The following is a 22,779-nucleotide window of genomic DNA, read 5'->3' as shown; positions in this document are numbered from 1 at the left end:
CAGCATGTAAGCACATGGAGCTCTCCTGGAGAGGGAATGTAACGTCCACCATCAGGGTTTCCTGAGGGGCCATGGGGGACAGGAGGACACACTCACCATAAGCCTTTGGCAGGTCTGAGGGATGAGTCTGTGACAGCGCTTATGGACCAGCAGTTTGCAGTTGATACACTTGTAGCCCTGCCCGGCCAGCCCCCATATCCTCTCAGCACAGTGGCCACAGTAGGCTTTCTGTAAGACACACGGGACACAGATTCATCGTCGGGGGTAACCGAGCGACGCATGAGTGTGATGGCCAGACAGAGACAGGGTCACACATTATGATGTCCTTTTACTTACTTACTCATTTTACATTCTGGACACCATGTTGGACAATACTCTTCTTTTGGCTAAACATGACAAGGGTCCAACCCTTTGAGTGGGACCAATCACATCCCACCGGCCTTTGGTTGAATGCAGGTAAACTGATTAGTGGAGACCAGGTTTGAGTTAGTGAAAAAGAGGACACTCCGTTGCTGGGGGGGGGGGGGGAGTAATGTCACAAATGACTATATGAACATCTATTTATTGAGCTTTAACAAAAGTGCAAATGTAAAACAAATCTTTTTTGTGGCATTTAGTCCAGCGCTTCTTTAACGTGTCTCGTCCATATATTCAAGCAATAAGGATAACACATTCTAAATAATAAATACTTTATATAGCCACATATTAAAATAAGAAAATGAAACACTTTTCAGTCCTCCTCATTATTAAAGCAATAATGATAACAAATACGGGCTATCAGGGCACTAACAATGGCTTCTGTCTTGGTGCGAGCACTTCCCGAATCTGGGAAAATCTTCCTCAGCAAAGCAGATGTGCATCCCATTGATCTGTAGCTGCTGTGATGCTTTATTGAATGAAAATCAAGGGTAGCTCTGCAGCCGTAACACAAGTGTCTGTTTTACCCAGAAAAAGCCGGTGACTCTTCTCTCCTCTTGCTGCAGTTTGTGTTTTGCAGAGTGCTCGTGAGCTTCCAAATCGCTGCCACCTTTATGAGCCACTGACACGTAAGCGCCTGCTGTGCATGTCATGCACTCAGCCTCCGAAGCATCACGGCTGAGTTCATCCATAACCTGCAGATGTGCTGTAAACAAAGCAACTAGTGGAGGCGGCCAGGTGCTCAGTGTCGTACCAAAGGCTGAAACGGTCGTATTTGGAGGATAATTATCGTGTATCTGGCAACATTGAGATTCTCTCTACAGTCAGAGCTCGCGCAAGAAGGTGGGACGTAAGGGAGACACCATTTACAACACTTAAGGGCGACATAACTAGTTAGTGAAAGACTCAGAGAAACACAAATATACGACGAAGCAGAATCCCGGACGTCTTTGGAATCCCTGCTGGACGCATTTTTTAGGTCTCAAAAAGAGGACATGTCCGGGGAAAAGAGGACGTCTGTCACCCTTACATATGTAAAGGACATTTTGTGATTTTATCACATGTAATTTATTTTCTAACTAATTAGTAGCAGCCAATTATTGTTAGTTGAGTTCCTTTTTGTTATTACATTTAGAAGTCTTTTTTTTGGAAGAAGGCTGATGCGGAGCTTCAGCTGAGCTAAAGCTAAGTAGCAGCAGAAAGTCCCTCCTTCTCTACTACTACAAACTCCTGCAGAAGATTAGTCGTGGAAACAAAAATCCACCGACTGGAAGTGAACGTGGATGTAAATGGACTGTGTGGGAACAATACCACTTTATCATGCACTCACAACGCTGAACAAACGCAGGCTATGACACAGCTAACTAGCACCACCAGGCCTACCAAGAAGCAGGAGGGCTATGCAGCAGGTAATCAATCTTCTAATGCTAGTCCTCTCTGGAACTCTCTCGGTGCAAAGAGGAAATCATGACATCCCGACAAAGAGGCTTCTGAACTACTCCTCAACCCAGGAGGACAGAGCCCAGGAAGGCTGAGAAAACCAGCAAAAAACCTCCACCGCAGCCAAGCCAACAACTAAAAAACAGATTTTCTCCATTGACACAGGATGCTAAAAAGCAGGGTAGGTAACTAAATGTGAACGTAAAAGGCCTCAGGAAAACCTAATGACCGGGCCAGAGACTCAGGGCCTCAGGTACTAATGATTTTTTGCCCACTTCAGGAGTCTATGCATCCAGGGGAGGGTCATGGGGAAAGTGGGAGTGTCCCACAGAGAGATGGGAGGCGACACGTGAAGTGCGCCTGATTATGTACAGAAATTCAGTGCCTTTTAGAATCAGGTGTAAACCAGAATGCGGTTTTCCTCACATTTCCTCCTGATGAAATAACAGCAGCATGTCGAGCCAGACGGCCACATAAGACGAGGACACGAGCCAAAAGTGTTTTTGCCACAAGGATCACCCTTTTTGAGTTGAATGAACATGAAATCATTACGCGTTACAGATTAAGCAACAATATTACACACTATTATTAATAGTTACTGGAAGAAATGAAAGATGACATTGCAACTCCGACTCAGCGTTCACATTCCATTCCAGCAGGTGTTAAACTCCTCGGTACATCGCAATTATTGCCATCGGGATCATTTCAAACAGTCATAGCATCAGCAGTGGCATCATCACAGCACAAGCACGTCACGCTTTGCTACAGCGCACTACTCAATACATACATTTCCCTCAGCCTCCTGCCAAACAGAAGGGGCACAAACAGTTTTTGTATGGGGTGAGAGGGGTCGCCTACGATCTTTTTAGCCCGCATCAGGGTCCTGGCAGAGCCGATCCCCCTCTCTGCAGAGCGGAGGACACGCTGCAGCCTGCCCTGGTCCTTGGCTGTGGCTATTCCAACTGAGGGAAGTAGGAAAAGGTCTGTCGTATTCCAACTTGTAGTACAAATCTATCTAGTGACACAATGCAAATACCTCCGGAAGTAGTTTAATGCAGTTTTTCCGCTGAGTAATGGATATGTGATGTACGTATAGTGTAGTCTGATAGTCAAGCACGTGGTCTCTGAACCTCAGCTGCAGTCTCACATCCCTCCCATCCCTCTGCGATGAGCAGAGCACGGAACCTCCTGTAACCTCCTCACTCATTTCCTCGCACCGCTTCATTGCTGACACCCGATGAGCGTCGTGAGATTCATTCTGATAACTCACATTTCTGCTCAGTGACTTTTTGTTGCCTCCTGTGTGCGAGTGAATTCTGCTACATCATGTGGAACAGGAGCTAAAGAGACTCTTTCATCGGTAATAGAAGGGCTCCACGAGGCACCTTCCTCAGTGACAGAGGGGGAGGGTGGAGAGGGATGGGGTGAGAGGAGGGAGGAGAAACATGACCTACTTCTCCTCGGCGGCGTGTTTATATGCGGAGCACCGCGCTGTGAACCAACCAGAAGCCTGGAATCTGGCATAGCAACAAGAGTCAGAGAAACCTGACAGCCAACTAGTGAACAGCACTAAATCCACCCTGAAACAGTCCATCAATGTGCATCAGCTCATTCTAGCATTTTGGAATGGTTTTTTTTGAAGAAATCTGTAAAATGATCCCTTTTAACAATTGTTTAGGCAGCTCGAAGCACAACACACCGTGGTTGTTTGTTTATATGAACAAACAAGTCTTTAATTAGCTCAATCAAGCTTCATCGCACAAACTAACAAATGATGAACTTTGCAACAATGTCAATATCTGACGGATAACTGAAATATCGTATTTATTCATCCCCAGGTTCCGTGCATGGAAATAAAATATCTCACTTGTCAAGACGGCGTCATAAGCAGCTTCATGTAAACTATTTCACATACTACACACAAAGCAACACAAAAGAGGAAATACCATCAACACACATGACACAGTGAACGTGCTCCTCTGGCATCGGCGGCGCAGTAAAGCAGTGCGGCTGTGTGCACATTTAATGCATTTTATCTGTATATATGAATATATAACTCCATGCATGCTGTGCTAAGTGCTCTGAAAAAGAAATCCACAAAAAACAAACAGGGACTGACTGGTGCTTGGAAATGATTGCTGGTAAAGTCACTATACATCTTTCTTTATTCATGCAGGACTCCACAGATCATCACAAGCAATGGCCGGACTAAAGAGGTCTCCACTATGTGGAGACATGAAGATGCAGCAGCCATGGGAGATGCATTACTGACAATGGAGATGGGTCAGGCTCATGGTGAGGGCTGGAAACGTCTGCTTTGGGACAGGAACTGACTGAAGTCAGTGGTGTTCTCGAGCAAACATTTATGCGATATGAGCTTTGTTTTCTGCTCATGTTTCCGTGCATCTACAGATTTACTTTAAACAGGCAACATGAACCCATACAAACATCTTAATAGGCCTTTAGAATTGTTGAAATACATCAGACATCCCTTGAAAAAAAGCAGGACGTGGCTGGTCCCTCCTGTATTTGCCAGTGGAGCGGACTGCAGTGACATCCAGGTATCACCGTGCATCAGCAAGCACTCACCCTGTTAAAGCGCTTGGCCTGGAAGAGGTGCCCGTTGACTCGGTAGAGCTTCCTCCATCTTCTGGCCCCTCGGCGGTAGATGGACTCTAGGAGAGAGAGCAAACGGCTGTAGAGTAGCAGCATGGCGAGTGGATAATGGGCTCGGTGGGGAGAAGAGAAGGATGGAGGGGACGAGGAAAAGGGTCAGGTCCAGCAGCTCCTCCTTCACCACAAGTAAGAAGTACACCAATGCACACACACACACACACACACACACACACACACACACACACACACACCACTCCCTAGTTATTCAGCCACCGTCCTCTCTTCTTTGACCCTGTCTCTGCCTTTACTCAACACAAACATCTTCCTTACCTCCATAAGTGTTTCTGTGAGGCCTTTCATGGAGATGAGCCACAGAAGGTTGGTTATAATGGGAGCATGCAGTCAGATATCGATAACAAGTAACCAGTGGAGGGAACGCTGACGCCTTATTATTGCCTCCCGCCAGTCTTACGTTAAAATTCTCGTTTTAAAATAGTTGATGGAACCAAAGTCATTGACGCCCACTACTGTCGACTAGTTAAATACACACCAGTGAGCACAAGCTGCTCTTATTGTAAGTCTTTACAGGTTACCCAGCATGCCGTTCTCCCCCAGGTTGTTCCTCTCATCTAAATCGCCTCCTGGGTCCTAAAGGCCTTCACGTACTGCTTCTTATAAACATCAATAAGTATCATGAACATTACTGTACCAACAAAAAAACACAGCTTAATAAATGTTAACTGGCTGTTGCTCGGAAGGTGCTGCTTATAATGCTGTTAAAAAGCACCTCGTTTGTTTAGAGTACAGTTACTTATTAACTATTCATTAAATGATGTGATTAATAGCAAAAACTGACTTTAGATACCCCGTCTCTCTCCTGTAGTTGGCTGGGATAGACTCCACCCCCCCCCTCCCCCCCCCGCGACCCTGTGACAGGGAAAGCGCTTTGACGATGGATGGATGGATGACTTTAGATACTTGGAAAATAAAATCAAATAAAAACCAGCCCTATTTCTAAGAATTTTACATCAACTGACTACCGTGGGGTTTAGTTTTATATTTTCATGGGACATGAAACCAATGATGGACAGGTGGAGATATCCTGAGACCTCACGTCTCTTCACGCTGAGCTCTTGAGATGTTCCACCATGCTGCCGCCTGCAAAGTGCTACTTTGGTCAAAGTCTCTGTAGTGACAGATTTGCAGGGTGAGGGAGAAAATCCGCTTCCTCACTCGCTCACACAGAGATTACAAGTATTTTTGTTTATTTAATTATAGATTTTATGAAACACACCTCCATCTATATTGCTTGCTCTCGCTGTGCATCCTGGTAGCGGTAGAAACCTTGCACTCTCCCCGTCGCCCATGCATCATTACCTAACTGCCCCTGTGCCCCGTATGTAGACCGTCACACTGCCACCCTGAGAGTGGCTCCCAACACCAAGTGGTACACAACATCCTGAATGGCTCCTACAGTCTCAGAGGAAGACATATCGATAAAGGGGGGACTCATTGAGGGCGATGAGCAGGGTAGTGACGGATAAACCCGTTGCCATACCAATCCACCCATTATCAACCCTTTTCAACGTGCTGCGTTTGGCCTCAAAGGATCCCTCACAGCGTGAAGTGACGTGTTTGGCTCAGCCACAACATGCATTGCCTTCCAGACTCTCACTAATTATTCACCAGCATCTCCGCCGTCTGGACTGGTTTCCAGTCTAGTTGGTAGCTCCAATGATGGGACTGGATGGGTCCATTCACTCATCGTTTTGCCTCTGTTGCTATGGAGTGAGGATGTTTTCTCAAAGTCCGTCCTAACGACAAATCCCTTCTCCTTTTTTTGAAAAAATGATTCGACCATTGTGCAAAATGAGGTGGAACACACCGCCTGTCAATGTGCTGTCCGTCTGCTGAGCAATGGGTGTGATGACATCTTCATGCTGTGGGGTGAATCCATGTTCCAGATGGGTTTCATCATTCATTCCAGTATCTCTCCCAAATGTTCATGTGCTGAACCTTCTGCGTGTTGTGAAGAAGGTCTCATCTCTGAGACACAGAGAAGCTCTCCAGGGTCTCCTGTGACTTCCCTCTGGCCTCCAGAGGAAAGCGCAGTCTGCCTTGGGGAGTCACTGCGCTGCGTTTCCATAGCGACCCAGTGTTCCTACCCCGAGCCAGCACTACTGGGTGAGTCATGGAGGGAGAAGACGCGTATCAGTGATTGAGGAAGGTGAAGCTACACGGCGTGTGATTAAATAATGAAAGCGACAGATGTTTTGACTAAGTGGATGATTGCAGCTTTGTGTCTTTGATCACAGTGCAGATTAACAGGTGAGTGTTAAATGCTTTATTCACTCATCAATCTGTGGGTTTAAATGGTGAAGATCACATTAATAATCTTAACGGCATTTAGAATTCCACTCTGATGGAATTTGATATTATTTAGTTTCCATTTAACATTTAATGACTATTGATTATGTAACAGAATCAGAATGAGCTTTATTGCCACGTAGGCTCATATTACCTCCTCTTCTGGTTTACACTCCATGAGCACTGTAGGACTGTACAAGTCTTGTAGTTCTGTTTAGGCCAAGCCTTTGTTCAGTTACTGATGGGACACCACAGAAATGTGTTGAATACAGTGCTAAAGCAGGTCATCACAAATGATACCTGCAAAGTAGCAGCCTACAAGCGGCTACCCCCTCCCTCACATACCCTCCCAACACTGCATGTTTTCACCCTCGGCCGTGTGTGGCTGATCCCATTGGCCAATAAAGCCAATCAGGCCTCTTCCAAGCCGTTTTAGACTTGTGGGATGAGGGATGCTCTGCAGTGCCATGATTAACTCTCTTAGTCCGACCTCTAATTAAAGCATCTATTCTACCGTGCTTTTACTCAGCGCGCTCCACATAAAGGAGGAGACAAGGCCACTGCAGAGGGCACTAGATTACAAAGGACGCTCAATTTTTAAAGTCGGGGTCCTGGAAATGTGATCGGCGTTGAGGAGTCGAGCTGAGGCCTTTGCTTGTGTGTGCAGAGTGTGCTGAGCTCCCCACCGGCCCCCCATCCATGTCAGACCACTGCTTTATGGTTCTGATCACCATTTGGGCTTTGCACGAGTAGATGCACGGCACTGACTGGGATGCATGGCCCTGCACTGCCATTCAAACCCACAGCCAGCCGCTGGAGGGAAACCACATGTTTGGGCTGTCAGACAGAGTGAAACACTTTGTGCTTCCCGGTCAGAACCAGAACTAAGGATTAGATGATGCAGTTAAGAAACACAGTCCAGTATTTTTACACCTACAAACATAAAGATGACATTTAGTGTTCCACTTTAGAATTATCGGGTTCTACATAGTATTTAGAGCTTCCCTTTGCAGTTTGGTGAACAGAGAAATAGGAAAAAGCAGAAAGATAAAAGACTTTTTCTAAAAAAAAAAAGGTTTGGCTCATTTTGTAAAGCTGGAATGTTCATTCGATAAGTCATCAGCATCTTTCTGCAGAGGATTTGCTGCTTCTGTAACATTAATGTATATTTAATCTCTTGAACAGCTGGTTGGACAAAAGGACAATGGAGGATTCTGACCAATAAAAGGACTCGCTGAAGGTCTCCTCACAAGCTTCTTCTGGACCTTTGTGTCATGTCACATGAAAACATGGGACCTATTGTGTGCCCATTCTTCACTAACTGATGCCATTTATAGACCATCTAAAGGAGGTACTACGTAGGGAACTACCCATCAAACTATTCATCTAGCAACATATGTAAAAATGAGAGAGCTGTCCAGAGGTGCCGTCTCCTGTCCATCAGTCTGCAGACCTCAGAATACAAACGTGTCCCTGCTACAATCTAAATGAGAATAATTATACAAAGAGGACCACGCTCTCACTTGCAATACGAGACAAATAAACCAGTATTAGATGTTCTTGTTGTTCAGCCCCAGTAGGACACGTGCCATGCAGTTAACATGTAACTGAATTCCTTATTGTTGTTCTGAACGGATTAAGAGAAGCCACACTGTCCTCAAATGGACATAAAGATAAGGCCTGTGACAGGGACACGACGTAGATCCAGCTCAGCAGCTCGCATGCTACTGAGGACAACGAGAGGCACGAGCTGCCGGAGCCTCACGTGTCCCCAGCCAGAGGAAAACACGGGACATTGGACATTGGCGATGGATCAACTGGAGGCAGCGCAGCAGACTTCAGCCCCGAAAGAAGAACCCCGTCTGATCCAAGTATAGCCTCACCGCATCATAGTGAGAATACTAATGAGGGCTCGCTTCCCATGCAGCTTCTCTCCGGTGCCGGATGTGATGCCGCCCTCAGGTGACCCTGATCCCGGATCCCCTACCTTTGACTCGAAGGTAGAAGAGCAGCGTGAGCAGCATCCCTCCGGCTCTGTCGGCTTCCTCCTCCTCTTTGCTCCAGCGTCCGTGTCGCTCTCTCTGCACTCCTCTCTATTCGCTTCCACTCCTCCTCATCTTGTCCCAGTGCTCATTCACATCCGAGCAGCAAACGTGCACTAATTCTCTGCGTGCGTGAGCAGGAAATAATCCTCAGTGTGCTGCCGGGGGTCCAGGCTCCTCTCAGGGACTTGCTGCTGCGCGCAGCAGTTGCCTCGTTTTCCCCACAAGATGGCAGCCGTATGCTGGAGCCCACCGCTCTGCACTCGACACACCTGAACATAAATTTAAACCTCTGGGACTATTTTTAGTGGCTCGGCTGTGCCTTCGGAGCCCATCCTGTCGGCTGCACTGTGGACGTGTACTCAGGTACCTGCAGACACTCGATGGAGCAACAAAGTACCGCCAACGAATTCAAGGCTCAAGAGCTTCAGGCCAAACCGAGACCTAGTCCAAGTCCAAGACAAGACAGAAACTAAACTCTGGGCCGAGTCAAGACTGAGACCAAGGAAAGGCAAAGACCAAACCCAAGACACTGGGCTCTAACATCCACAGCAAAGTCCACACAGAGACCCCCCCCCCTTAAAAGGCACAACGTATAGGCTCTTCATAGACCCTCGAACTCATCACTTCTGACCCTCAGAAGGGTTCAGCAGCATACGTGCACAGACATCCGGCCCTCTTTAGAATTTGCGTCACCCTCTATTAAAACAGGGCGATACCACGTCAGATTGTAAGCGAGCACACGAGAGGAAGCACAATCCTCGACATTTGGAAACAATGTGGAGAAAGTTTCCAAATTCCAGTTCAGCTCCTAATTAAGCAACTAAGATGCGTACGGAGTTATCTGACATCCCTAGTTTGATCACTGTTAAGCATGACTGAATTTATATCCACACGTGGTATAACTTTTAAGCCTCCGAGGGCTTTAAAATCTGACACATATGACATCATCGGTCCCAGAACACTCATCCACAGGTAAAACTCCCCCAAAATACCTTTAATGGGTAAAAAGGCAGGAACTTGAGAGCGAGTCCCCCCAGGAGGGATCCCACCAGAGAGCTGTGCTATACACCATGATGGGTTTCCTCTCGCAGCCGCCTCTTTCTAAATAGGACGCTCGCTCTGCCTTTAGTAGTTTCATGCTGCTGAGGCGCGCTTCACCTCCTCACCCCCCCTCACCTCCTCACCCCCCCCTCACCTCCCCATCCTCATAGAATTCTCATGGAATACGGCCCTCCGTTACAAACTCCCTGTAGAGTCAGACTGCCAAAAACTTTGCCTTCACATGTTAAACAATTGTCTTTTCTTCATCTCATGTGTTTATCCTGAAGGGAAAATATTTTTTATTTATTTTTTTAAGTAAAATATATATTAAGGCGAAATCAAAATCGTGTAATTGTATAATGTTTGAGACAATGTCTGCATTACAAAACGTGGCCAGCGGGGGGCGCTGGCATGTACATTTTTACAGAAACTGTCCTGCTGAGGTTATATACATGTTTAAAAGAGCAAAGGATTAAAGTTAGAAACACAAAGTGAAACAGGAAAATTGAACTCCATACATTCCAGTGTAAAAACCGGGAGGATGATTTAGGACAGGCGGTGCCACGGTCCTCCCCCTCCCAGACTAACACACACACAGACACACCTATGGGTTTCCCTGCCTGCCGATATGGCAACATGGAGGAGGTTGAGCAAACATTTTCTGCATTCCTTAAGAGTGAGGGTGGAAGGCGTTTTCCTGGGCCGGACCCATGGCCTCATCAAAAGCAACCTTGGAGACGTTTTAACGTTATCAGCACTCTCACTGGATCCACACCGAGGAGGGCTTCAGAAAACACCACTGTGCACTTTAAGGACGCTGTCCATGACTGAAATGAAAACACCCCCCTTTAGCTTGTGTGATTACTGGCACTCACTTAAAATCATTTAAGACAAAGGTACTTTATTCAAACCCAACACCTTTGTGTTTAAAGATGTGATGTGTGAGATGGGTACGGAACATTATCCAGACAATGTGAAGAGGTTTCAGTGTTTGTCAGTCGGTCCCTCCTCCCCGCTACCAGGAGAGCTGCTGCTTTCACGACACCGAGGTTAGTTCAGTATTCATCCATTAAATGAAGGCGCATCTTGTCTCAGCCTCTGGGACCATCAGCACCGGTTCCCCCCAAGGCTCCTTCAAGTGGGAGCTGAACATCAGCTCCATCACCAAGAAGGCTCAGCAGCCCCCCCCCCCACCCGTCGGCTGTACCGTTCGCCGGTCAGATCGTCGGCGCCACAACTCCCGATGATTTTAATGGTCTGGCCCGGTTCGGTCGAAGTGGGCAGTATCTGAAATTGTCACGGTTTGGGTTTATTTCCTGCTTTATCTTGTAGTTTCCTGCCTGTGGTGTCCCTGGGTAACATCACTTCCTGTCCTGTCGTCCCCTGTGATTGCCGTGTCTCTGGTTGTTCCCACCTGTGTCCAGTCACCTGCAGCTCCCCAGTGTATTTAAGCCTTTTTGTCTCTTTGTTGCGTCCTTGATCGTTCTAATATTGTCACCCTGTCCTGTAAGTGCCGGATCCCTGTTATTAAAGTCACTTTTGTTTGCCAGTCTGCGTTTGGGTCCTGCCCCCACCGTGACAGAGATGAGTTTGACACCCCTGACCTGATCAATGGGAACAACTCGTGTCCTTTAGCCTCACTGGAAAATGGGTCCTGGTTTTATCTGTTTGTTATTTAGACACATTTGTCCCTCTGTTGTTTCAGCGTCTCCTCTCTGAATAAAGGTATGTTTCCATCACCCGAACGGCAGGTCACGTGATCTGAAGGTACCTTCTGATCATATTGTAACGGACTGACATGTTTGGTGACCGAGGTTACACATTAAGGATTTTTTTTCCTGTTTACTTTTATACTTTAAGTGGTTTTAGAACCCAAACTTTTATAACTTGACTTAAGTAAAAGGAGTTGAAGGTATACTTCTACTTGAGTAATGAGTGAATACACCTCTGCTCGGCCTCCCTCTCTGCTCGCTGCAGCAGCACTGATGTCGGTGGCCCGTCCGTCCCCGCTGAAGAGGTTGCCCAGTGGGGGCATTATGCAATGGACGTGAACAGATGTGCTCCGGGCTAATGCTTTTCATCGCAGAGGTTCAACAGCTCCAAATCCAGACAGAGCGCAGCAGAGCGAGATCGGCAGCAGAGAGGACAATGAGGTGGGTCTCAATGCAACACCTGCAGAACTAGCTTGACTCCGTAGTCTGGTTTGTGTTCAAAGACCACAGAGGTGCAGCCATCTCATTACAAAATGTCCATGACCTAAATCTAGTATTCCCAGTATTGTGTGTGTTACTAATAGAACTGTATCTTGTGCTTCATGCTCCATCTCTGGTGACTAGATTCAGCTCGACCCATCAGTCCTTTACATTGAGCTAAAGCAGTGGTTCTCAACTGGTCTGGCTCCGGGACCCACCATCACGCCTTAATGACCCAAATCGAGGAACATTCTCAACTTCTCGAATTTATTTAATGAAGATATGGTGCAGTTTGAACCTGAGATGCTATACAACACAAAATCAAGTTATGTGAAGAGTAGCGATGCTAGAGAGGGAACTATTCCCCTTTACACTAAATTAGCTAAAAAGCCCATTTTTATTTTCCCAGGCAAAGGCCCATTAAAAACGGGTCCGCGACCCACCAGTTGAGAATCACTGAGTTAAAGGACCCGTGTCAAAGGTCAGGTACCTTCTTCTGTTTTTAGTCTAAAGATGTACGATTTAAAACCTATTTTTTCAGGCTTTTTTCTGTACCTACATTCAAACTCTAGCTCACAATCTGGATTATGAATTAACTTTAACAAGAAGTTAATTTTACAAGACCATTAAAACTCACGGTCTTGATCTCGACCACATTGCTCCAATGAAGATGAAAACCCTCCCACAGCTCACTGACTACAGCCGACTAAGCTGGTGGTTACTAGGTGAAAGTCCCGTGTCCTCCCCCCTAAAAACAACACTGTGCTGAGCATCTCATCCTTTAGTCTGATAATCTGGTCATGACAGCACAGATAATCTGGGAGAGGGATGAATACAGAGAACTGTTAATAATGATCCTTTTGTGTGAACTAAAACAATAATAAACCAAAACCGGCAAAAGAAACTGAGCAAACCAAACGTGAGAACCTCCTATCTTACTGATGCGCCCCTTCCCGGACCAGAGCAACGCCCCGTGCAGGTGTGGTGCCGTGCCTCTAGTGATTGTGTGACATGGGAGAGGATGTCTGACAGGTTTTCTATGTCCAGTTTGGGTGAAATGTGTGCCGTGTGCCGACAGGTTGGGAGGCTGCTTCATGTCTGATGGTCTGATGTGTTCATACGGGGCAGAGATCTCTTTTATAGCTGTAGTGTGGAAGAGGAATCGTGTTTCGGCATGGAGGCGTATTTCATTTGCCCTTTGCCTCTCCATCGTACTGCTGCTGCCCGGCGGGTCTGTAATGTTCTGTGGGCCAAGAGGACAACTGTTGGTGCATTTACTTACTTACTAAATCCATCTCCATACTTGTTGCAAAGTTTGGATTAGTCTGACTGTGAAAAATCACATGGTCATGCGTCTGAAGATTAGTGCGTTGCCCTGATCACGTTTCCTCTCTGACTCCTCGGCCTGGCTGAGAGGGGAAAAGCATCCCTTCGATTCTGCATAAATCATACAGCCCAGTGTAATCTCATAAGCTCTTCCCTGAGAGACACACATGTGTCAGGGACAGAAGAGCCATTATTAATATACAGATACAAATTAACTCCCCTGAGCCAACCACAACCAAGCGCTCCATCTAAAAGGTCCCATACGTAATGACGTTGGATTTGGGGAGAGGGGATTGGTCAAAGAGGCACCGGGTAGAAGAGACTGTCAGACGTCAGCTCTTTAGTTGTCTGAAGGCTGATATGACCCAAATCCAAGTGGGATGAGACAACCGCCGTGTTACTTAAAGGTTTAGTTCCAACCCAGTTAGTAAAAATAGGCACAGAGGGGACAGCACCACTCCAGAGAGCCTGTTGTTTTCCCCACAATGAAGAATCAGGGACGGCTCTAATGTTAGCGGCGTCATTCATTTCTGAAACAGGACCCACTTCAATAAGTATTTAGCCGTGGATAGAAGAACTGGTTTTCTTGCATGCTGGTGTGGTGCTGTTTCCTCCCAGCAGTGAGGTCATGGGTTCAAACCCAGCCACAGGGGCCCACAGGGGCCCACAGGGGCCTTTGGAGTTTGCATGTTCTCCCCTTGCCTGGGGGGTTCTTTGCTCCCTCGCAGACACACAGAATAGGTCAATTGATGGTTCTAAAAACAGAGGGTGGTTGCGTGTCTCTGTATCAGCCCTGTGATTGGCTGTTGACCGGTCCAGGGTGACCCCCGTCTCTCGCCCAGAACCACTAAGGATCAGCGGAATAGAAGATCACTGACTGACTAAAATGCATTTCATGTAGACGTTTTTATTTCCTGTTAATTGTGTTTTTGTTCCCAGTGAGAATGTGTCAGGGGTGCAAACTCATCAGGGATGAAAAAGGTGACAAAGATCCGAGGAATATATATATATTTATATTTAGCAAGAGGGAGGGAGGGGGCTTCTCACCCCTCATTCGCTAACATTACATTGATATCAGAGTAAGCCTTTGATTTCTCCGTTGATTTCCCATTATTTATTTTAGGATATTTTAATGTGAAGGTAAGGTAGGTACATTTTTCGGCGTTTTCTCGCTTAGATTTTTCAAAAGTTCCCGAGAAATAGACACAGTACTAGACCCAAATATGACATGATGACACGAGTTGGCCAAACGAACAAGTTCGAAAAAAATATTCATGACAGCTTGTGTTTGCAGATCACTTGGAGGACCCAAAAAATATTTTTATTGCAGATCTACATGAATCACACAAATGAACTATTTTGAAACAAAAACAGTGAATTTCGCCGAAAGGTGACAAGTTTGCCCCCCTGCGTGTGTTAAAGTAAAGATTAAAGGAATGAATTGCATGTATTATACATTGTTCATTCTGTCCATCAGGAGACGGATCCTCCTCTGACGTTCTCACTAAGGTTTCTTCCCTTTTTTTCCCTCTTGGAAGGGTTTTTTCGGGACAGAGGATGTATGTGTACAGACTGTAAAGCCCTCTGAGGCAAATTTGTAATTTGCGATTTTGGGCTCTACAAAATAAAATGACTTGAATTGAATTGAATTGAATTCCTCTCGTGTGAAGTCACATCCAGAGCATCCGACTGTCCAACCCGTCCTCTGTGTGCTTAGTCATGCTTTCACTGACCACTACACAGAACGCACACAAGCTTTATTTGATGGGGTTTCTAAAGTGCATTTACACAGCGAGCAGGTTCTGTGTGATGGATTCCCACATCAATAGATCTTTTTAAACTGTTAAGTACTTCTGCACAGAATATTTGATGGGGCAACGACATTATTTCTGTGCTTTCAAGAGCAAGCTTTGTAGTTTGATGGCAAACTGTATTATTGCTTTGCATTTTGAGCGCATGCAAAGTTGCTCCTTCTGGACTCCCTTTCACAATAAAAGCCTTAGACACGTAACATTCACAGACGAGTTTGTATTGTTCATTTGACATGTCAGCGGTGCGTAAGATAAAGGAAGAGTGAATGTCACTAATTGAATGTGCTGCTGTGGATGTTTTAGTAAGCAGCTGATTGCTAACATGATGGGAATAACCAATATACGCTGGATAGAGGTAGGTTATTTATCTGTCAGATTGGGTTGTTTGAATATGAAAACATGGTCCCCGGGACATTGGGGCACAGCGGTGGACACGAGGATTCACTGACCCTTTTTTCACCTTGTTGGATTATACATCAGAGGAGCAAGCTCACAGGGAGACAATGAGACTTGAAGCGGAATCACAGTCCGATATTCAGGTGGCAGAACAGGATATTCCCTTTACTAAGACAAAGTGGGCACTGGGAACTCATCCATTCCTCCTGGTGGAATGAAGGTTCATCAAAGTTTTCATTCTAAAAACCTCTCCGGTACGCAGATGGAGGACGCAGTCATAGTAATAGCTCACTATGAATATATGGGATCATTTAGTATCCTCACAGGCTGAAGGACCTTTATCTCCTTGTGGAGGGACGTTCCCTGTCACTCCTCCTGTGAGAGTGGAGACGTTTTATCCTGAGAACGCTGTAAGAAGGGATTCCCCCGATCAGACCTTGAGTGCCTCCATGCCAATACAACGTTGTCATTCGGGTCACTGAAATACTAGGATCCATCCTCCAGTACCACAGCAATACCCGTGCTACAAAGTAGCACAGAAGGTATCTGTGTGAACCATCTTCATGGCCAGATTCCACATTCCAACTGATGAACAGCGGCGTGCGGTGATGTCAGTAGAGTAAAGGTCACACACGCACACTTCATAACAAGAAACACGCCAGCCGTTAGTGTCCAACATCCAAATGAAACCACCTTCATCCTTAACTACGACACTCAAGGCAGCACTTTGCTTTCCATAGCATTATGGAATCAATGTTCAAACATCAAATATATACTTGTTTCCAAGAACAACGACCTCATGAGGCGATTATACGTAAAGAATTTGCACAAACTGCACATCTGGCTTCTGGCCCAGTTCTCAAATATGCTTTATGGACTGCTGTTCAGAACCAGTTGATCAGACCACAACCCTCAAGGACGGTTGGAGTGTCATTCAGACAGTCATGTTTCATGAAAGACTGGTTGGAGAGCAGTGCAACAAGAAGGAGTCTCTAACCACCAAACTGAGCTTTAGCTTTCTCTGATAGGACCTCAGAAACATCTGCTCATCACACATCAGTATGAAGAAAGCCAATGCCTAACTGCTCATCACACATCAGTATGAAGAAAGCCAATGCCTAACTGTTCCAAGATGCTGAACTCTCCCTCAGATCGGTACAAGCAGTGTTGCTCAGCTGTACACTAAATACAGTAAATACGGTTGATTTTAACACTAAGCACTAATAATAAGAGAATATTCATATCTCCGTTATGTATTTATAACTGGTTAACATTACTTTGAAGTTTCCCTGCATATAAAAACCAGCACCATCCCAGTAGATTATGTAAGGGAGACGAAACTGGCACAGAATGCAGAGCTCGTGGTGGTATTTCAGCCCAGGCAGCAGGTGTCAGAGGGGGAATCATCAGCCTCATCAGCCATCAGAAGGCCTCACCTGACTGCTATCCACCTGCATAGCAACTGGACCATCCAGGTGGTTACAGCCTGAGTGGAGAGCTAATGCACAGGCACAAGACATGATATGAAATAAGCGCTGTGTAACAGACTGGGAGACCTGCTCGTGTCTCGGCAAATCAGTCAGATGTGGAAGGACATCACGGTTCCTGAAAGGCATCTGGAGGAGCGTGGAGGACGCGCTGTCCACAGCAGGAATATCAAACCATGTGTAGCTGTTCTCAATGTGTTCATTTGAAATAGTTTCTGACCAACTGCACAATCCAACGCTCACCGCTCATCGTCTACGTTGTGGCCAGCTCACTTGTGTTTTGTTGTTTCACTTGGTTTGTATGACCATGTCTTGTCGGTTTTAGGTTTACTGTATTGTTACTTACTGTAACAAGTCATCCTGTATGATTACAGACTGCCGAGCTCCTTTAAATGCCCCGGAAACATTCCTGTGCAGTCTTAGAGTGTGGCTTCCACATTGGGATCAATGCTAGGCAGCGTGTGTGGGTGTGCCGCAGTGCTGCAGGGAGGCCTGTCACACTGCTGCTATTCATAGAGCTGGAGATGCTTCGGAGTCGAGAGGCGTGTTGATTAGTGGTGTGGAGGTGTGCAAACAACACGCGACATCTGACATCTGACTTTCCCCTTGCCTCTAAATGAGCAGTGAGGAGAGGTGATGGGAATACTGAGAGCTATCTCCTTCTGCTGACACGTAGCTGAGGATGATGATGATGATGCAGCTATGCACCTCTCAGCAACATGTGCCTGACCACAGGACGGGACAGGACACGTCAAGTCAAAATCAGGAGTTTTTAATCAAAACGTGACCACTACTGTTTCCACCATGTTCCCCACTGAATCCCTGTTACATAATAACTCACCAATAACCGAATAGCATGCAAACCATAATATCCGGGTCAGCGAAAGGTCACTTGGTCTTCGTCGTGCGATTCTTTGTATAGCAGAGTGTTGGTGCGTCTGCCTACTCATCAGCTGCCGTGGCCTTTGGTGATCTCCCGCTAGCTTAGCGGTTAGCAAATTTGGGATCTTTACATTACATGTCATTTAGCTGACGCTTTTATCCAAAGTGACTTACAATAAGTGCATTCAACCATAAGAATAACTTGAGTTTGAATTCTAATTAAATTGAGCTAAAAAAAAGACGCATGTGTTGCACTACCATAATATTAGGAGGGAGTCCAGCCAATGATTAAATCCAAATAAATCAGTGCTGTGATGCATCAGAAGGGAGCTTTTTAATCGTCCTGTACGGCGTGATAGTGATGGACAGAATGGACAATTCCCTTTTAAAATGTTTAAATAAAAACATTTTAGGAGAAACAAATGCTTCACCTCTCTGAATATCCTTAGTTGGTTCAACTTCGCAGCAGCTGTCAGAACTCAAAGTAGACATCATTTATTTACATTTGTTGTATTTCACGGCTGCATGTTTTCCATAGAACTGACACAGAGAGTAAGCACGGGTTAGTGAGACCCCTCATGGCCCCTCATGTCATCATTTCAGCCCTGATAACACGAGTACACCAGCGGTATGAGTGAGCCTCACCACTGGCCACGCCAGTGCACAGCATGAAGGACTGCAGACCAACCTGGACTAGACACTGAGTATGTTCTCCAGTCCTCCATCACACACCACACCGCTACTGCTAAACGTGCCCGACACTACATGGCTCTTGCTTTGCATAAAAGTGCTGCCCTGTCATGAGGAACCTCATTGGACGGAAGCCTGCAAGGATAAATCCTCGACTGGTTTGCTGCGGCCTAATAACCTTGTCTGTCTTTTGTCTCTTGGTCGGGCACGGCGTGTCCCAGACCACAGTAAGCCATCAGTGGCTCCCACGCTTTGACAGTTGAGACTTGTGATGCGTGAAGGACCTGCATGCTCACACACACACACACACACACACAGATGACTTTCTTTCATTCTCCCTGCAGGGCTCACTCAGCAGCCGTCTCATTCACATATGTAGTCAATACCCAGATAGAAATAGACAGCCAGGCAACTGCATTACATATCCAGTCAATAACTGAAGCTGTAACAGGAACCATCTTTGAAATGTTATGTATCAGAACTTTTCCTCCTACTCCCGCCCAGTCGATCTTCCTCTGTTTTGATGAAAAATGGTACTCGGTGGGAACAGAGAGTGGAGCCAGTGAGGTGGATGGCATGTGACACAAATGTGCACAGTGGACATGGGGTCTTTCCCCACTGGCCTTTATTTCTGGGTACGACTGGGAGATAAATGGGCTGAGAGATTATAAGAGACTTATTCAGGTCCCTCTGTTGCTGGTGGTGTATTGTATGTTTCGACCCCTCTTTGTGATGTGAGATGTGTGGTGTAATACGCTAACGTGCTGCCAGTGGAGTTGTAGGGATTTTTGGGCACAACCATGACAAAGCAGACATGCATCGGGTGAGTCGGTCCAGTATACAGCCTTACCTCTAATGGCTCGGCCCTGCAGCACAACACAGCTTCACTGTTCAATGATCACACCTTTAGCATAAACATGGCCGTACTTATTCTGATTAGACTGGTCACTGTCACCATCCTTCACTGGACCTTCACCGCCCAGCAAAGTATCCACATATTTTGCATTGTATGTTGCATCTACAAGGACCACAACAGAAAGGCCTTCCAACATGTGCTGTGGAGTATTAAAGACAGACGGGGTTCGGTTTTAATAAGAAACCGTCACAATTCACACCGCCAAAATAAAAATAGGACAGATCAAACTACCACACAGTCAATTTTATTAGGTGTTAATGTTGTAATACTCCAATTGTACATCATATGTATAGAATAATGTATAAACAGCGTCCGCAGCAGACCAACTTTAATCCCCTCTAGGGATCCTTTTTGTTCTCAAAGAAAAGTTGTTTCAATTTATTTATATTCATTCATTAGGTATTTTCAAAAGCATGAATTAAGTATTTTAATTCAAATATTGCTAATTGCTTGTTTTTTCCTCTCGGCTGCCAGCGAGGCGTGTCCCTGTTTGCGTTTGATGGACAGCCGCTGGCAGGTATTGTGATTTAACAGATTCCTGCTCAGGCTCATGTGTGTCATCCCCGACTCAGGTTTCTGGGCGATAATTAATCCTTCAGATAAAGAAACACACACACATATTGTGTCTGGTATTTGCTTGCTGTTCATTTCACCCTGAAAGTCCAACTGGACAACAATTTGTTTGCAGATGCAAATTCCTGTGCCATTTTCACAAGTCGACCATCCTCCCACAGAGCGAGGGACCACCTGAAGGCCTGAAAAGGGGCCACCTCTGGGAGAACCGGAGCAAGGGATCCTGGACCCTAACCCTCCCATCCCAGGGAGGAAAAGAGAGTTAGACTAGGAACTACGGACCAGGTGCAATGACGTCTGTACTGTAGGCACTGCTCTAGAAGTGCCTTTTAATCGTGATGGGAGGTGGATTCTGGGATGAAAAACTGTTTTTTGAAAATGTGTTTTATTGCTCAGAATGGGAGCATCAAGCGGTAAAGGTAGATAAACTGCATATTCCTTGTTGGGTTATCTGTTATTCTGCCAAGAGGAACTGTTATTCAGAAAAGGCCCTCGAAAAAACTCGAGCAAGCATGAAAAGCTTTTCAATTGCTGAAGTTGTATGTTGTTGTTTTGTGACATCTATCTAATGGAGTCAGTCAAATCTAAACGGCTTGTAGTGTGAATGTGCTCACCAAACGTAACGGCACATAAGTAGCATAAAAAGTAGGGATAAGCTGGAGCTTGAACTGTAGAAACATGGTCAGTGATGGAAGATTGTAGGAGATCATTCAAAGCACACCTGTGCTCTCACCTTTGCACACCTGGTCAATTCTTTCAGTTGGTCTGCTGTATTTTCATGTTACATAAACCGTTGGATGATGGCGTCAGTCCAACAAACACTATAGACTCATCGATAATAATCATTATATCCACAGCAACTAGGTGGAAAACTGGAGAGGGTGACTGGTGGACTGACAGTAACCGTGGCAACAAGTCCACCGCAGACGAACAGGCCATACAGGCAACAGCTGTTAATGTGTATCAATGTGTCCTACATATTCCTCATAATGTTGACAGCTTTGATCAATATCCTGCCATGAACAATACATTACAGACGTGTTCACATCCCGGAGGAAAGGATCGGTCTGTGGCTCAGCAGTGTGGCCGAGCGAATCCCGCTGTATGATGCTGAATAACGGGGTGGCAACATTAAACACCCAAAGTGTTAATCTAGGAATCTGTCCGCCATCCTTCCCCTGAAACACGGCAGCTGCTCCAGTTTCCATCGCCGGTTGTATTTTCATCCTCGGGGCTTTGGCCACAGTTTCAGGGCTGGTAAATAATTCCTGCTGTTACATAATACTATTGGTGCAGATGCAGCTGATGTACTGGTCCCACTCCATGTGCTGCATGCCACAGTAAATGAATAAGTAATAAATAATGTGTTACAGGTGTTACAGGTCAAGACACCATCAACCTCAATGTATTCTCTTCTATTTTAGTGGCCCATTGTCTAAAGATGCTTTCAGTGCCAATGATGAAGTCTGTATAACAAGATATGGGTAACTTTAACCCCAGATGATCTAGGTGAAATCGCTGCTCTGCCCGTCGCCATCTTGGCAGTGATGACCCTGTGGAGCTGGGCGGTAGCGTAGGAGATAGCTAGCAGCTAGCTGGTAGCCAACTGCTCAAAGATGCCTAACATTAATCCTTAACATTATTAAATAGTCTTTTCTTGTTTTAAAGCAGCAACTAGCCTCAAGCGGCCACCAGAAGAACTGCAGACCTACTCGCATGCTTTTAAACTCCGGCCTCCGCCAACGGCCGGTGAGAGATAATAGAAATCTCGTGATTTCTAGATCCCACACTGGATTTGTCAAACCATCAAGACAATAAAAGCCAAAGTGAAAATGAAACAGTGTCACTGCCACCCAGGAGGGAACCAGACAGCCTCAGTGAGTCGCTGGGTGCAGGAACCATGAAGGGAGGACCATTTGTTCTCCATCAAAAGAGGTTCGGGGTGTTTTTATGCTACTTCTTCAAGGCTCCTCTGTCTCCTCTACATACTGCTTCTCTGATCCAATAGAACAAAGGGAGCATTGTCTGACTTCCATTGCCAGAAGAATTTCTCTTTCTTCTGAAGCCAAAGATCACCTGGCGTGCACCCATGTTACCCATGTTACACAACATGGGTGACATTTTGCATTTCAGCCAACCCTCACTTGAAAATGGTACTGGTAGTTTTAGATAAGTAGGTGAAAACGTATCCTGTACACTTAATTAAGAAAAGGGGTTTTATTTGGCTATTCTGTGGAAGTAAAGGGCACCACAAATGCCAGAAGCAATCAGATTATATCTCTGGCTTGAGCTACGACTTATCAGAAGCAACGAGAACGCTGATGTTTGATTGTAAATGCAGATTCCTTCCATATCTGTGCCTCGGTATCTTGAATTAACAGCAGTAAAACAAGCGAGCAGCCACAACACGGAGTAGACGTTGTCTGATGTGATCAGTGATGGCGTCGCCTCGTCTCTGTACATGGTGTTTGTGTTGTGTCGAGGTGTTGGGCCGGTACTTACAGCAGTGAGGCGAGAGAATACCTGAAGGAAAAGAAAACAGCTCCATCTTCACTTTAGTGACTCTTGCTGGCACACGAA

At 45.9% G+C, this 22,779-nt stretch overlaps 1 protein-coding gene across 3 annotated transcripts in view; it reads right to left on the bottom strand.

The window, feature by feature from the left end:
* Window positions 1-22,779, bottom strand: part of prkcz (protein kinase C, zeta) — a 71,135-nt gene that overhangs the window by 34,160 nt on the left and 14,196 nt on the right. The window contains exons 1-3 of one of the 3 annotated variants that reach the window (XM_040193421.2): window positions 8,828-9,191; window positions 4,447-4,532; window positions 97-228 (exon numbers count right to left, since the gene is read on the bottom strand). In XM_040193421.2, the coding sequence (XP_040049355.2) occupies window positions 97-228; window positions 4,447-4,532; window positions 8,828-8,864 (255 nt within the window). In that variant the 5' untranslated portion in view covers window positions 8,865-9,191. Of the gene's footprint in view, window positions 1-96; window positions 229-4,446; window positions 4,533-8,827; window positions 9,192-22,779 lie in introns of those variants that run through there. The other 2 variants (XM_040193420.2, XM_078087686.1) reach the window with 2 other exon arrangements.

This window comes from Gasterosteus aculeatus, chromosome 2 (assembly GCF_964276395.1).
Source record: "Gasterosteus aculeatus chromosome 2, fGasAcu3.hap1.1, whole genome shotgun sequence".
Taxonomy (NCBI): Eukaryota; Metazoa; Chordata; class Actinopteri; order Perciformes; family Gasterosteidae; genus Gasterosteus; species Gasterosteus aculeatus.
Note: the sequence above shows the minus strand (reverse complement) of the source record. Positions and strands in the feature narration are given on the sequence as shown.